Genomic DNA, 17670 nt, shown 5'->3' with positions numbered 1-17670 from the left:
TTTACTTTGTATTCTTATTTCTGCAAGAATATTGTCCTCCCATCTTCGCCTAGGTTTTCCTAATGGTTGTTTTCCGATTGGATTTCTAGTTAAAATTTTGAAAGTGTTCCTACTTTCTTTTATTCTTGCGACATGCCCTACCTGCCTGAGCCTCCTAGACTTGATACGTCTTATGCAGAGTCGTTTTGATGTATGATTAGCGTCGTTTTGATGTATGACTACTGCAGGAAACGTATGTTAGTTGAACTCTTTAGTATGGCACTAATCACGTGTCTGAACGTTCTGTATAAGGCCTGATGACTAACAATGTTTAGTAAACGGTATAAAGTATGGAGTTCTTTATTATGAAGTTTTCACCTTTGCCCATTCCCGTTCCTGTGGGGTCCGAATACTCCCTTCAATATTTTGTTCTCAAATATTTTTAGTCTTTGTTCTTCCCTCACATGTTTTGCAACCATAAAACCATACTGATTCTGGATGTACACCCATCTGTCGAGAGGCAGGAGCACGCAATGAATCCAAGAACATTGTGGAATATGGTTGTTGTTGTAATCCAGTTGTTTTTGTATGGGAGGATAATGTTGCATGGGCATATCGAGCTTCAAATACTTGAAGGCGATACATTCATCTTTGACTGTTGTTATGATATTGTCGTCTTTCCCCACGCGAGTCATTTTAGAGGTGCAGTCGACTCCGACTTCATCTTTATGGATGATAATGCGCGTTCGCATCGATTAACGCAGGTAGTAGAACTCTTGAAACGAAAGGATATTCGGCGAATGGACTGACCTCCCTGTTCTCCTGATTTGGATCAAATCGAGCACATGTGGGATACTAAGGTTGCACCAAGAATCATGCAGTAATTGTCAACAGCACTGGTAGAGTATAACACACTCATTACAACTTCTGATATGTATGAAAGTGTGCATTGCTGCCAGTGGTGATCACTAGGGCTCCAATTTTTGATACTTCACCAAATCAGAATTTGATTGGAGGGGGGTGGCTGAAACAATGTTTTCAAGTTAGCACATTACTTTTGAGGTTCCAAACTTGAAATTTAACTAAATTCCAGCAAAAGAACCTTCTCCACTCAATCAATAAATTTTCAGCCAAAAGCATCAAATTTTGAGTTTTCATTCATTATTCTTACGTATTATACCGATGTAGGTCTCAGTTCTTTCTCGTTCCCCGCTAGTAAGTATTAATGTTGATTTATATACAACAATACTCTTAACCCTCGGATGACCAAGCTCTGAAAGTTACGCGAACGGTAAAGTGGGTGACCTAAGTGACCCCAATCTAAATATTAAATTCTAATCACATTTATTGTAATATCTCTTTAGGATACGTATAGGCATCTTTTAAAATTATTTTAACGTTCTAAGTCTACAGAACCTTTTTATTATCTCATAACATAATGCTTAGGTTAGGTTAGCTTATCCAATAGTTTCTTTTTTCACTCTGCCTTGTCACACCCAAGACACTTGATGATTTTAACACAATTTCTGTGTTCTTCACACACCCACTTATGGTACAAGTCACATTTCACTTTTAACTTCTTGTCTTCTTTCCTTGTGCAAAGGAAAAACCATCCTCGTTTTCCTAGCCTAACTTTGACTCGAAGTCATCCGTTCTTCAGTTCTCTCCTTTGACAGCTCTTCGGAGAAAGATGTCTTAATATCTTTCTTGACATCCTTGCACTTATTGGTGTCATTCTATGCGAGAGACCACTGAGGGAAGTCCTAATTTCTTACATAACTCTTGAATGAACACCTTTCTTACCAAATTTTCCCTTTCTCCAGTTCGTGTTGTGTAAATGTGACAGTTGCAACGTCGAGAAGTTCCATACAAATCTGAAGGGACCATCTCTGTTGATCTTTCACATGTATACTCTCGTGTCATTTTGTCTCCAAAGTCAACACCACCTTTTGTAAAATTGTAGTGCAACGTTGTAAGGCATTTGGCACTATAGTCTTTTTGTCACTCGTGTCTGAAATTTCACCTGATATATGTTGGTTTGAAAGGAGAATAACAGATTTGTTTACATCGGGAACGTATAAAACTATCATTGTATCTTCATTCAATCCAAAAAGACTTGACTGAGGAGAGTGACAACAAACTGGTAGAAATCCCTTAGGAATATCACGTTAATTTTTCCTCATAGTTCCCACGTACCTTTGATTTTTTGCTGCAGTTCGTCAGCTAGGTCCAATGTTGAATTCAGACATGTTCAAGGGGGTTCTGAGCCCCCCTAGAATATATATGGGCCCCCTCTAAAATATCTATACACATGCATTGAAATATGTGCTCTTTCCTGTTTAGTTTTTTCGGAACTAAAAATCTTAAAAGCAAAGATTTTTTAAAAAGAAAATTAGTTTCTTCTTGTACCCAGTCTAATTGTTCTATTTAACAAACTGCGTTCTTGTATAAAGTCGAAGTTATATAAAAACTTGGAAATTAAATACACATGCACACAAATGCTTTACAACGTTAGTTAGGGGAAAACGGCAATATGTTGGTTATTGCAACCAACCAGACCTCCTTCAATTTTTATTGCCCCCCCTTGTACACAAGTCTGAATTCAGCACTTCCTAGGTCACAGGACGTAAGCACTTGTCTCAAAAATCTTACATTACTATTGTACAACATAAACTGAGACATTTTTAAAAGCAACGAATTTCTGCTAGAAGTTTAGAAATTAAGTTGAAATATTTGGGGGACCTCAGGTCCCCAGCTCTTACTTACTATGAACGAAAAATTTTGGTATGGTATATGTGAATAGCGGGGGACCTAAGGTCCCGCAATACGATTAAATATTATTTCTCGTTAAATGGCACAGCAAAAACTAAGCACAAGGCTTCCAAATGGCAATAGTTATGAAAGCGACACATAGCTAGAAGATCAATATTTTTCGACATATATCTTAAAGTGAATAAAAAAAGCAGCCGGTGGGGGACCTAAGGTCCCCTGCTTGGCCTTCCGAGGATTAATTTTGTTGAAATATGTAATAATGTAGTAGAAAAAATATCGAAACGTAAAATCAAGAAGACAAGAGATGGAGAAATGAAAATGTTCCCCGGCGTCTTAAATTGCAGAGAATGTAAATACTGACGCGTCCATTTAAAAACATTCTGATACTATTTAATTTTGCTACTCCTGACTAAAGCGAACAAAATAACAAATTATCTTTAGTAAAATAAAAGAGCTTGAGTCAATGTTAGAACAAAATCTCACAGTCCTTCTCGCAATGTAAAAAAAAATCAGGCAAATCGAGAACGTCTGAAATTTTCCAGCATTGAAGTAATGAATGTTGTCAAAGTCAATACATTTCTATTTTGCCTTGAAATGTCGACAAGTCGAATGTCAAATTATGATATTCATGTACATTTTCCTATGTTCAATTGAACACATTTTTTCAAATGACCAAATATCTAGACGTATATAGAATTAGAACAAAAATATTAAAATTGTGTTTGCAATGTAATATGATTATTAAAATATTTTACATTCCACCAGATTTCCACCAAAAGCAATGTTTTTCCACCATTTCCGCCACCAACTTCAGTATTTTTTCTTCACCAAAAATCCTAGCCCTAGTGATTACACATATTTCTAAGGACCATTTCACTCCTGTAATGTCAGGAGGACCATCATGAACCGCAGTGCCTTCAGCATTAAGTTATTGTCTTTGTATAAAAGTGCCATTTTTTTGTTATTCTAATCAACTGTTTCTGTGCTGTTTCCTGTATCATACTGTAGCACTTCTTTTATGTATAGTTCAAGTTTAACCGATCTACGGGATTCGGGAGTGACACAGCATGCTAAAGTTACTTTGATCCTTGAATTTTGCACATGGGTATACTTTGTGGTACCCCAGAGTATTCCATAGTTCATATTCTGTTTTGTGGTTATCAATCGAATATTCACACATCTATTGTTGCAAACTAATCATCCACCGCAATACGATTTCGATCTGTGGCAACAACATGTGCTCGACCGGGACGGGAAAGATTGTTTCTTGTTGTTCGATCCGTGCGAAACATTTGTTCCCAATCTATGACGGCCGTTCTGTATACTATGTGTTCTATATACACTCCTTAGACTTCTTTCATTCGACAGAATACCTCAGCCGGTTGACATCTTTCTGTACTGAGATACTGGATATGTTTTCACTGATCCGACTTTGGTGGATTTGGGATAGTAATTGGCATGGTTCAAACCTTATTCCTGCAAAGACAGGAAAGGTTTCACAATGATCATTACACTAATGCAGCAAGCATACATACCACTACAATAAACATCATACCACAAAAAGTATACCACTACAATTCTAAGTCGTCAACTGTTTCTACCAGAGGTGCCGAACTGATTTCACTTGATTAGTCCTTATATACATTACAACGCTGAGGATCTATTAACATCGGTAAATATCACCATCTAATATTCACTAGCGAATCCTGAAGGGTCGTTTCGAGGGTTCAGGAATAAAAGTAAAAAAAAAAAGTTTAGTATTAACTTTTTTTGTAATTTGACTTTATCTTTTTCTAACATTTTCATTTCCACCACCATCGTGAGATTTTACACTGTATATTGTGTATTTTTTAACTTATGTTTTTCTAATCACCGTTCGCAGTAAACTGTGATATATACTAGTAAATCTCTACAGATTTGAGTTCGTGTGTTGTGGTTAGATCTAGCTAAATTTCTGTGTTTGCTTGCTTGTTATTAAAATCATTAGAATTTCTTACTTTTCTTCTATTTTCAGAGGTTTGGATGAATTTACTCTTATTCTTGGAGCCCTAAGTACAGTGAATGAAAATGAAGAAGGTAGAGTTGAGTTATCATCAAGCTCCAGCTTTGTACATCCTTACTACGATAACCTTCTACTGGAAAGTGACATAGCGCTGATAAAACTCAGTGAAAAAGTACGTTATTCAGGTAAGGGAAATATAATTAGGGAAATAAAAGTAAAGAACACCCTATATAAACTGTAATCAAAATGGAAAGCAAAACTACGTGAGAGTAAAAATGAGTTAACATAAGGATTTATAGTATATACTCAATATGTACAGCTTCAACATTAATGCATGTGCCTAAGCGATGTTTCAAGTTTCCCAGACATTTCGATAGAATGCCTGACATCTTTATGCATTGCACTACGCGTTCTTTCAGACGCCGGACAATTTGAATCAGCTACCAACGAAGAAGTCCATTGCTGTCAAGTCTGGATACCGCGCTGACTGCTCAATACGACCACGGCGAACGATCTACGCATGAGGAAACTGAGTATTCAACTACTCATGGACAATTAAGGAGAAGGCACTCTCCAGTTGAAGCGTTGCGGGGAAATCGACAATTTTATTTTAAAAGATCGGAACATGTTTCCTTCAACAAGGTGCTTGCATTCGTTCAATGTAAGAATACCTTCAGTGAAAAATGAGCTGATTACTCTCCAAATTCCGCACCATACCATCTTATCTCTTCTCTACAGTTTGTTGTGTTTTAAAACTAGTTAAACATATATACAGAAACATGCAATCAATATATCCCTTGTAAGAACAACTCCATTTATAATACTTAACAATATAACGTTTGCTATCGACTCGCTAGCAGAAAGAAAATTTTGCGACTTCAACATTCTTTATTTTATTTAACAGTAACTTTTCTCTGTGGTTAGCAACTATGCTTCTCATTCTTCGAATACTTGGATTTGTGGTTGTAGTGGTAAACTACGCCGCACGATAGCCGAACTCTAATGATCCATAGAAATGACATTCTCAATAAAGACAGACAGGACTGATCATTCCCACTACAGACCACCATGCAAACAGGAACACAGTCTGCGGGTGGAGGGGTGGTCTTGTAAACCGTCCAGAACGTTTATCACGATCCAACCGCTTTCCTGATTATTCACGATTGTGTTAGCAGATTCTTTTTTATCCAAACTTATAGCCCGGTATATGAAACCTTTCCGGTTATTCCATATATTCAGAGAATTTCTCAACTGAAGGTGGCGATCTTGTTGAAAGGCGTCTCGTGTTGCATCCGTAAACCCACCTTATTCACCTTACCGATTGCACGGAGTCACCGCACGATAGTGGTGTACTCTATGCTTAATTCACCTACAATTGTATTTTTCCGAGGATCTACTTCTACGATGTTTCTGAGTCATCAGGACATACTGTAGATCAAATGACTCGTTTTTATTGTGTCACAAGCACCAAATTTCTTCAACCAATGGCGCATAGTGCGTTCATTGACCACTCTTAGGCTAAATGTACTGTTGATGTTTTTCATAGCTAGATGTGTAGAATGTCCCGGTTTGAATTTGTAAAAGCAATTACTCGAAATTGTGTGTTCTATATGGTACATTCTCACATTGCCTTGTTCAAAGGTATACTATTTATTTTCTGACTTGCTGGGCACCCAGCCTATTTCCTGAATATGTACAGAATATGTGACGTCATGCGCGTAACTTCGGTCCCTCCATTGATTACGTTGCAGTGAATAGTTTCCTAGCAAAGATTTCAATTGGACCAATCCGATAAATAGAACGCATATCAGTATTAACTTCATGGTCCGATTAGAATAGTTCTCTACAAATTCTCGAGATATGTAGTTTTAAAATTTATTTTCCGTCGTTTTTTCAATGACTTAACTAGGGAGGGGGCAAATGGGACTTGTGTCACAGGCGCCAGATTGGGAAGGCGCAAAACTAGGCAAATATTTGAGGAAGCGTTTTGCTTTGGTTGGTCAGGGATCGCTAAGGCGAGTTCTTGCCCCGGGCGAACAACTAGCGTAGTTGCGTCTGCGTTTTGGCAGCTTTGAGATGACATTTTTCCCAGATCGTATATATATATATATATATATATATATATATATATATATATATATATATATATATATATATATATATATATATATATATATATTGTTGAAACACGGTCTGCAGGAGTATTATTAAACCTTCTTGAATCAATGACTATACCGTTCTCCGTCAAAGATTTTGAATGCTTGCATGAAGATTTATTCTGATACACAAAATACTAATCTTATATGCTAGTCTTCCATCCTGGCTGTATGTAGAGTAGTGATGGGAGACGAATGTCTTATGATGCTATGTCAATTACCCAGTATTATCGTGTAACATCCCGTATCAATGTTACATACCAGTTCATTTGCATTCATATGCTGTATATTGGGCGTTATATCCTTGTTGCACTTAAGAGATAAACCATTTCATTATTAAGTAACACAATTATGATTCTTTATTGAGCTTCTCCCAGCAATCTCCTCGTCTGTGGTTTCTTGTTACTATTTCTTAGTTCTAATTCTTATCTTATTCTTATTTGGATAATGTGTTCTTATATGTTATCTGTTCACAGATGTTATTCAGCCAATTAGCTTACCTTCTAGTTCTCAAACCAACGAGACGTTTGTTGGGCAGACAGTCCGAACTGCTGGATGGGGATTAGATAATGATGGTGAGTATACTTCATAAAGTACAGAGTACTCTTAGTTAGCCAAATTTTGTTTTTCTGAGCATAACTTTTCTTTTTCACGTGCAAGTATAACCGGTGGTTATCTTTTGCACAGTAGTATTACCTTCGTAGACTGGGCTTGCCAGATGGAACTGAAATGCCTGGAGATCAGTGAGTGTCTGTGTGTTTTTCTTTTATATGCTTGCATACTTAACACCACTATTACTAACTTATAAGGTAGCCATTATTGGTAAGAAAACGTAGATTGTATCAAACTAAATGTAAAGAACGAAATAATAATAATAATTCTGTGATTATAAACTCCTATCTTATTATTCATATTTTTAGAGCTCCTCACTTTTACGGAACCAATCGCATTCTCCAGAACCATTTCGGGGAAAATTTACAAATCATTTTATCCAAGTTCATCTGAACACATATTTTGGCCATTATAACTTTCTTTCTCATTCTGTATCTATTATTTGACCATAAAGTTTTCATTACACTAAACACTCATTCGATGTTCACTCGTTCGATTGATTAATATAGCGAGAATATAGTCCATTATTTTCAACAGGTTCGGTGTATCTGCTTTACCGAAAAACGCAATCCATGATTTACAAAAAAAAGAAAAAAAAAGTTATTCCTATCAATGTTGATAATATAGGTTTCAAAACAGAAAAGTCATTGTTTAGTTATTTCCATATAAACTGATTTTAAACTTCATCCTTAGGGATGCGCACGAGTCGAGACATGTCTCGAATCTCGACTCGACTCGAGTCGAGACACACTTTGTAAAATTCGAGACGAGTCGAGACAAACGTATTTCTCGACTCGAATTTTCGAGTCGAGACTCGAGTCGAGTCGAGACAGCTGGTAAAAATCTCGACTCGACTCGAATGTCTCGAAAATTTTTCTATAATTTTTAATATTATTTTGAAGAAAGTGCTCGATCAGAAACACTCGGCACGAGAATTTCGGAAACTGCAGGACTTGTCAGGTGTTCGAGGAGTGCTATGGTGATTGTCTTCAGCAAGTGGCGAAACCAAGGGGAAAAGACCTCCAAATGTCGAGGGGTTTTGTGCCCCCACCTCATTACAGATGTCGAACGTCGTAGGCTGGGCAGACTGGTAAAACAGAACAGGCGGCGAGCTGCGTCGGAACTAAGATCAGAGTTTAATGCTGGGCAAAGTACAAGTGTGTCTGAACTAGTGTTGTCAAATTTCCAGAAATTTTGAACTTTTTTTTAAAGTTTTTTTCGATTTTCCCGAAAAATTGAAAAAATAAATATGTTTGTATTAGGTTAATTTTACTAGTAATGATATCTCTTTTTTTTTCAAACACGCGAAAAATTTAAGTTCAAAAATTTCAATATTGCGAATATTAAAAAATAGCACTCGAAAATAAAATTATTCCAATTATTATCTATATATTGAAATACTAGATTTACGCGTATATGTTTCTCCTCACAGAAAAGTTTATAGGTTTGTCTCCAATCCTTTCAACATTGAGATCTCGAACCCACAAGTGTTAGAAATGTGCCGTTTTCATTTGTCGATTCCAAATTTTATGTAAATTGTCCAGTTCTAATTGAATATTTTTATATAAAAAACATGGCCAATAGTTCTTTATTACATTTATAGGGGTACACAAGAAGTACTGTGGGAGCGCGGTGCCTCAGTGGTAGGGCGTTCACTTCCGGTGCATGGGGTCCCTGGTTCGATCCCAGATCGCCCCGTGTGGACTTTGGGGTGGACAAACACCATGCTCGTGGGTTTTCTCGGGGTTCTCCCGTTTCCTTCCACTTTCTTCATTCCACCATTTCATTCATTTGTCATCATCACCGTCTCCTTTAGCCTAACCGCCATAACCGTGGGACGTAAAACTAAAGATTTCATTTCACTAGAAGTACTGAAATTTCTGAAAAAGTAAAGCATCATACCCTACGAGTTATATATTCCAAAATCAGATAGTTGTATATCTGTCAGGCGTTTGTTTCATGGCCAAATGATAATGAAAACGAAGGATAACCATTTCTCCAGTCTAAAATTAATCGTCATTGTTTGGAGAAGTTTTTTTTTCAATAAACACCGTTTATCACTGACATAATTAATTGTGTGTGTACTTTATTTACTTATTGAATAATGCATGCAAATGCATGCATACACGATATGGGCATTCAGTAAATGGATACTTGAATATTTGAATTCAATTATCTATACAAGCCGGCTACGAGTCTTTTGTCCAAACTACTCTTTGGGATGAGCTTCTTACCAGATGTGTAGCCTACCGAAGGACCACACATATGTTATCGAAACTATTGTGCTATTGTTTTTTTTTATTTTTTTATATGCTTTGGCAGAAAGTTCTGTAGATATCGAAGCCCGCCAGTGAAGCCATATCTAGCATCTTGGTGCTAGATCTAGCATAATTCACTCCCATTTAGCATATAACATCTTGACTTTAGCATCTTGGCAAAATCATTCTTTCCTCTGTAGAAGAGAAAAGGAACGAAAATTTAGATTGCTCACTGACCGTTGGGAATTATCCCTTAGTTGAAGCGATGGTTGGAGTAATAAAACCAGTTAGTATTTCCGCTGTTGTATTGTTGAATTCACAGAAATGTTCAAAAATAAGCAAAACGTGACTCTGTACAAGATGTTTACTTACCCATAGTTTTATTATTGTCAACTGAACCCTGAATGTCTGGGATGTTTCAGTCCCTTCTCACTTTACAACTTGAGAGGGGAGGGGGTATGACCGCTAAAAGAAATGCTTCAGTGCTGCGTCGGAAGCGGCATGTTTTGTATATATTTCTTTAAATGATATCCATTCTTAAAGTATAAATTCCCCCTTCCTCCCCTGATTCTCTTTCCAATACAGAGAACCGACTCTTTAAATGAAGAACCCTGAACCCTCCCGAAAATGCAAAAATGAATGATGCGTACAAATAACAAATCTGTGGATGAATCAAATAATGCAGATACATGAGAAGATGATGACGAAGATAGTGCTTGATGCAGCGCGGTCCACCACATGTAAATAGATTTGAAGGGTTCATATTTGTGTATGTGTACGTGTGTATGTACTTGTTTTTGAGTATTTATATGCGCGTGTGTCTTGTAATTGTTATATTAATATCCACTGGATTAAGTGAAAGTATAAAATGGATTTGATGACTGCCAAATTGACGTCACCTTGGTAAGTCATTATTTTTTAATATTTAGTAATATTAAATTAGATTATAGTTTAGCGTCGTTTTCAGGAGCAAAGCTCTACAAGACGTGAACGTACAGTTTAACGTCGGATTTGAAACACATGAGCTCCTACCATGAATCAAACCTCGTTCGAGAAAGGCGCATACGCTAACCACATAGCAACGGGGAGCTCAACATTTAGTGATATGTATATTAAGTTGTAAAATTATATTCGTTTAATTTTCACTAATATAATCTTCACAATGTATAGCATTCGCTAGGCACGTTATCTTGTTTAAAAACAAAAAGCCTATCTCTTTTGTTTCCGTCTCGGGGTTGCACTGCGGGATGATAGAAATCCGAAAGAGATGTTTTTATTATATTTTGTACAGTAGATCTGCTCCTTCATAATCTCCGTGTTTGATAAGAATGAACCTCCCTGGCTCACGTATACGTAATATAACAAACCATGCACATTAAATGCAAGACTAATATAGCAAACGTTGAAGATGCCCCCTAGAAAATTTTCTTCGACCGCCCATATCTGGAGGTACACAATTTCGCAACTCAGTGGATACGATGTGGATGTATTCAAACTCTACTGATTTACCCATAAAATTTAAATTTTATAACAATATTCTCAGTGAATACTAACCTGAGGAGAACTATTTTTTTTTAATTTGATCGCTAAAGGAGTTTTTTTTCTTTTTTTTCCAACCAGGTCTCGGTAATCGTCTGGCACGAAAACAAGTTTCTACAAGTGTTTCCCCAGCAATTTTTTTGAGAAAGGGGTCCTCCAGGAGCGTTATTTAGGGTGTAATTCCTGCGTTTGTTATATACATATATAGATATAGATAGATATAAATATAGATATACTGTGTACATATATAAAGATAAGTAGGAGCGGGTCTTTAAAATTAGTTCGGAAAGATAATATGAAAATCTGGCATAATTTGCAAGAATCTATCTAGTCTAATATAAATAAAATAAATAGTTTGTTTGTGTTTGTCTGTCTGTATGCAGCCTGGGGACTAGACGAGTGGACCGAGAGTTACCAAATTTTAGTCAGGGGTACTCTGGCCCAGGCCCCAGATCAAGACGAATCTTTTTTTTCTAATTCGAACCAGGGGGGTCTCAGGGTGCGCTTACAGGGACATGTAAAAGTGGTAGAAAATGGCCGATATTACTGTCGAATTCATAGTTTTCGCGGTCGCTGAAATCAATGGTGAAACTCTGATCACATTAACTTACAAATTTACCCTATTCGGGCCGGTGGTCACCGGGGGGGGGATCGGATACCGAGACATGTAAAAGTAATCCAAAATGACCGATATTAGTGTCAAATCCATAGTTTTCGCGGTCACTAATATCGATGGTGACACTTCCATTTGCGATGATTTGCAAATTAAGCTATAATTGTATGCGGGCCGGGAAAACATCTTTAAGTTTTGCGTCCCACGGTTATGCCGGTTAGGCTAAAGGAGACGGTGATGATGACAAATGAATGAAATGGTGGAATGAAGAAAGTGGAAGGAAACGGGAGAACCCCGAGAAAACCCACGAGCATGGTGTTTGTCCACCCCAAAGTCCACACGGGGCGATCTGGGATCGAACCAGGGACCCCATGCACCGGAAGTGAACGCCCTACCACTGAGCCACCGCGGCCCTCAATGAGATTGGAAGCTGGTCAGTCATGGCGGGAGGTGGCACATGCCATAGGAGTGGCACAGAGTGTGATTTCCCGATTGTGGAATCGATTTCAAACAACTGGAAGTGTTCGAAGAAGACAAGGACAGGGCCGTCCACTAGCAACCAAAGCCAGAGACGATCGTTATCTGTTGTTAACAGCCCGTCGAAACCGGCGTCAGAATACAAATCTGCTGCCGCGAGCCTTCCGAACAACAACAGGACGCACAATATCTACTCAAACGGTCCGCAATCGCCTTCGAGAAGGTGGTCTCTACGCACGTAGGCCTATGGTGTGTGTCCCATTAACTGCATGACACCGTGTTGATCGAAGAGCGTAGGCGGAGGAACATCGTGGGTGGGGACGCAATGAATGGGGCAATGTTTTGTTCTCTGACGAGTCTCGATTCAGTGTAGAGCCTGATAATCGACATGTTTTCTGGAGAGAGTGTGGAACACGACACAATCCCATGTTTGTGCGAGAAACATCCCAGTATCATGGTGGTGTACTGATGGTGTAGGCAGGAATCAGCATTGGTGGGCGTACTGAGCTCCACATCATTCGAAATGGCTCTTTGACGGCTCTCAGATATAGGGATGAGATCACGAAAAATCTTGTTCTTCCTTATGCTGGTGCCATTGGTGATTCGTTCCTTTTTATGGATGATAATACTCGTCCTCACATAGCTCGGTTAGTGGATGAGATGCTAGATGCTGAGGGTATCGCTCGGATGAAGTGGCCAGCATGCTCTCCGGATCTCGTTCCAATTGAGCATGTCTGGATAATGCTTGGCAGACGAATTGCCGCTAGGCCAGTAAATCCAACAACCATTCCAGAGCTGGAAGTCGCTCTTCTGGATGAGTGGCACAACATCCCCCAAGAACTCATCGATAATCTGATTGAATCCATGCCACGCAGGTGCGAGGCCCTGTTGGCTATTCGAAGTGATCATATGACATATTAAGGAACAATCAGTGTTGTTGCCTTGCCTGTTTGTGAGCAGTTCGAGAGGTGCACACATAACCGTCTTGTGTCATGAGCCATGTGAACAAGGTTTTTCGTGCCCCAACACCAGTATGTGCCCCATTTGTCTAGTGTATCTTAAAGCATTCCTTCTTGTATGATAATATGAGTCAAACACAAGCTTATTCATACACTATCTTAAGGTCTTGTGTGATATTTCAGCTGAACTCCTATTTTTTTTGAGCATTATATACAGTATATATATATATATATATATATATATATATATATATATATATATATATATATATATATATATATATATATATATATATATATATATATATAGTGGCGGATCCAGGATATGATCAAGGGAGGGGCTAAACCATAGTTTGCAGTTTTATCCAATGTAAAGCAGGATTGAAGCCCATTTTATGCAGTGTATACTTGAGTGTGAAGGGGGAGGCTATAGCCCCCTTGGATCCGCCTCTGTATATATATATATATATACATGATCGAAAATGGCCTCGAATCCATACTCGCTGAGATGAACAGAAGATGTCGTTTAAATCCACAAATTCAGCCCCATTAGTACTCTAAGGAGGGTGGTGACATGTAAAGATAATTGAAAATTATCGATATTAATGTCAAATTCATAGTTTTGGGGCTCTACAAGTTCATTGGTGACAGTTTTGGTGCCCTTTGTGTCCAAAAATGAAACGTATTCTCCCCGTGCGAAGAACGGATATTCTTCTAGTCTGTAATAACTAACGGAAATTTCATTTAATATATTTCTCGCTGCTCAAATCTACTCACTTGTGCGGTATATGTGTGTAAAGTAGAATTAAAACCTGTTGCTCTAAGTATTTTTCCGTTAGCGAAATACATTGTATATACACTAGGAAGTCGATAATCCTAACGTCAAAAATCCGAACGCGGTCCCTAGAAGCTTTTTACATTTTGTCTTAACGCTAGCGATAAACAAACAATAGCGTGTCCATCGACGTTTTGTGAAGTCAGTGTTTTTACAAAAGTTCATTTATATGTAATTGTTTGTCATGTATTTTTATTTTTATTTTTTCTTAGGCCTATAAGTTTTAAGTGTGACTTAAAGTACAAGCAAGTTCTTCAGAAACATTAAATGTAAGTAGCTTTACGTACGGTATTGTAATTACTGTATGTACTGAATAACCACTGTATCGATAGAAGAACATACCGTACAGTATATGTAAGCCTAAAAGACATTTTCTTGGTCATTTTCGAAAATCCGAACAATTTGAAAATCCGAATACCTGTTATCCCAATTAGTTCGGATTTTCCACTTCCCACTGTATATGTTGCAGACATGTTACAGCAAGTAAGATCACTAGCATCAGGCCAACAAATAGTTTTTAAACTACATTTTCCTGTTTTTGCCAATATTTCCGAACAAATGCTTTTTTCTAATGGTTTCAAAATTTCCGGAATTTTACATAGAACAATGAAGATATCTCTATGAAATATATGTTTGATTTAACATATTAACTAAAATGATTCTGTGATTACCAAGAATGATGATTCTGATAATACCCAAATTTTCCGTTTTTTCCCCAGCTCGGGAAAACAGTAAAAAACATTTTTTTACCCAAAATTTCCGTTATTATCACAGGCCTTCACAACACTAGTCTGAACACACAGTGCACCGAACACTCCTAACGATGGCGAATGTTAACGCCACGACATCGGCATCTATAACTGAAATGAACACGTGACCATCACCACTAGACCTTGGCACAATGGCAGAGCATTGCATTGTCTGATGAATCCCGATATCTTCTTCATCATGACGATGTGAGGGTGCGAATCTGTCGTGTTCAAAGGGAACAGCTCCTTGATATCTGTACTGCGGGACGGAGACAAACTGGCTGCGGCTTAATTATTATCTAGGAAACATTCAGGTGAGCATCCGTGTGTCCAGTGGAGCTCGAGCAAAGCACCATGACGGCCGAGGTGTCGCACGCTGCTTGCAGACTACGTACACCCCCTTCATGACGGCCATGTTTTCCATCGGTAGTGGAATTTTTCGACAAAATAATGCATCATGTCACAAGGCCAGGAGTGTGATGGAGTGGTTCGAGGAACACAGGAGCGAGTTCCAAGTGATGTGCTGGCCCCCAAACTCTCCGGATCTGAACCCAATCGATCACATCTGGGATGTGATTGAACGTAACGTGAGGGTGCATCACCCCCTCCCCGGAATTTACGGGAATTTGATGACCTATGTGTGCATATGTGGTGCCAACTCTCTCCAGCGACCCACCGAGGAACATTGCGACCATGCCAAGACGCGTTGCCGTTGTTATTCGTGCCGTTGTTGTTATTCATTGGACATACTAACAATTAGGTAGGTAGTCATAACGGTCTGGCTGATGTGTGTGTATATTTTAACTCGTATATTTTGTCTCGACTCGAATTTCGAGACGTCTCGACTCGAATTCGAGTCGAGTCGAGACAGAGACTGTCGAGTCGAGACACGAGTCGAGACAGCACCATATTTTCGAGTCGAGACACGAGTCGAGACAACATTTTCTCGAGATGAGTCGAGATGGGCTTAAATCTCGACTCGACTCGACTCGAGCGCATCCCTATTCATCCTCACCTTTGTCAAATCAATAAATAAAAATAGGGTTGGTGCTACGCGATAATATAGGCGCAACAATGAAAATAATTTAAAGATAGCCGTTTGTAACAATAAAAAATCTACAATATTGTTAGCGATTACCAAAAAGTCCTAAGATCAGACGTACAGCATATCAATCAATAGATTTCACTGACTCTGAGTGCATCAGTGGAAAACCCAAAGATGTTATAAAATAGAGGTTCTGTTTATATAGCATACGCCACAGTTTCACCACACCTAATCTGCCCACTCCGCCCAATAAGATCGCAATGTTTTGAGCCAACATTCATGGCAGAAACGAGAGTAGCCAATCAGACTTGCCGATGTTCGGTTTTTTTTTTTTTGGCTTCATTGATGTAATAGGATGAAGATACATCTGTGTAGATCCTCTATTTTAACATCACTGGCAAAAACCCATGCGTAGTTTTCGGGAAAATTGACAACAAATAATTTTGTAAACCTAAAAATTTATGCTGAACGGAAACCACGCCACCTATTAAGGTGAAACTTACACTGAAGTATATCTTCTTTAAGATCTTCGTTATGATGGTACTTGCAAAATGACGGTATGTAATATGGTCAATGATATATACAGCACAAACTTGTGATTAATCTTAAACTTTTAAATGAACTAGTTTGATAGCTTACATCGAGCTTAACAAAGCGTCATGCGTAAGGGTAAACCCTGACGAGTAGTGTCCGAGTAAATTGACAAAAATGAACTTTTATGGCGTTAAAAGTATGTCGTTTGTATCCAATAATAATTCATCATTGTACTGGATAGTTTATAGATATATTTACATAACAGAAAAAGTACTCTGTTAAATATCAGATCGTGTCTTCTTCTAATAGTGGTACGTACAAACATTTCTAGCAGTGACGCACACACAATAGTTAAGAACATATTACTTTAATATCTTCCAGCATTTGGGTGCATTGATTTGAATTTTAATTATGTTCGTGTAATTTTTCCAAAGCAAGAAACCATGCACAAAAATTACAGAATAATCAGAATTTCGTAATATAGATAGTTAGAATTCAATAACATCAACCATTTTGATTAGTTTAAAAGTTAAAATTTAAAACGCAACATACATACATATATTAAAAATGTAACAACATAAACATTAATACATAAACAGTGTATTTAGAGAAAAGCAATAAACTATTAGAACCATCTTTAAAGTAACAGAAATGAATATATACTATGAAATATAAACTTTAAATAACTAACAAGAAACAGTAACAATCGCCTGGGAGATATCAATATCAGGGAGGAGGCTTCTATAACGGAATAGGCAGTTATACATGGAAAGTTCAAAGTTTTGTTATATCTGATAACTGATCGCAAAAATTACTACCATTTTGTGTATAAGTAAGAAATTAGATGCTTTAAAGTACTTTTTAAAAAAATATTCTAATTTTGAGTTTTACTGTAGAAATACTGTTTTATTTTTAACTTCTGAATCACAAGGTAAGTTAATAATAAAGTGGTCTTCAGAGAAACAAGTGTACGTTTTTTAATGACAAATGGAGTTTAATTTTCTACTGTTTGGTACATTTAAAAGCAAAGGGAAATACCACTATGAAAACATTTCACACTAAGTACTGGGTATTTTACAATATTATTAACGTTTAACGAAAAAATAAAATTTCCAAAAAATCAATCGACGGATTTCAGTG

General features: G+C 37.6%; 1 protein-coding gene across 2 annotated transcripts in view; it reads left to right on the top strand.

Annotated features, from left to right (window-relative positions):
- LOC145673209 (uncharacterized) overlaps positions 1–17670 on the top strand; it is a 176030-nt gene that overhangs the window by 102668 nt on the left and 55692 nt on the right. For both annotated transcript variants that reach the window (XM_081742693.1, XM_081742692.1), the window contains exons 4-5: positions 4766–4938; positions 7386–7484. In XM_081742693.1, the coding sequence (XP_081598819.1) occupies positions 4766–4938; positions 7386–7484 (272 nt within the window). The remainder of the gene's footprint in view (positions 1–4765; positions 4939–7385; positions 7485–17670) is intronic.

Source organism: Thermobia domestica, chromosome 16 (assembly GCF_964235325.1).
Source record: "Thermobia domestica chromosome 16, izTheDome1.hap1.1, whole genome shotgun sequence".
Classification (NCBI taxonomy): Eukaryota; Metazoa; Arthropoda; class Insecta; order Zygentoma; family Lepismatidae; genus Thermobia; species Thermobia domestica.
The sequence above is the reverse complement of the archived record's forward strand: the minus strand, read 5'-3'. Positions and strand labels throughout refer to the sequence as shown.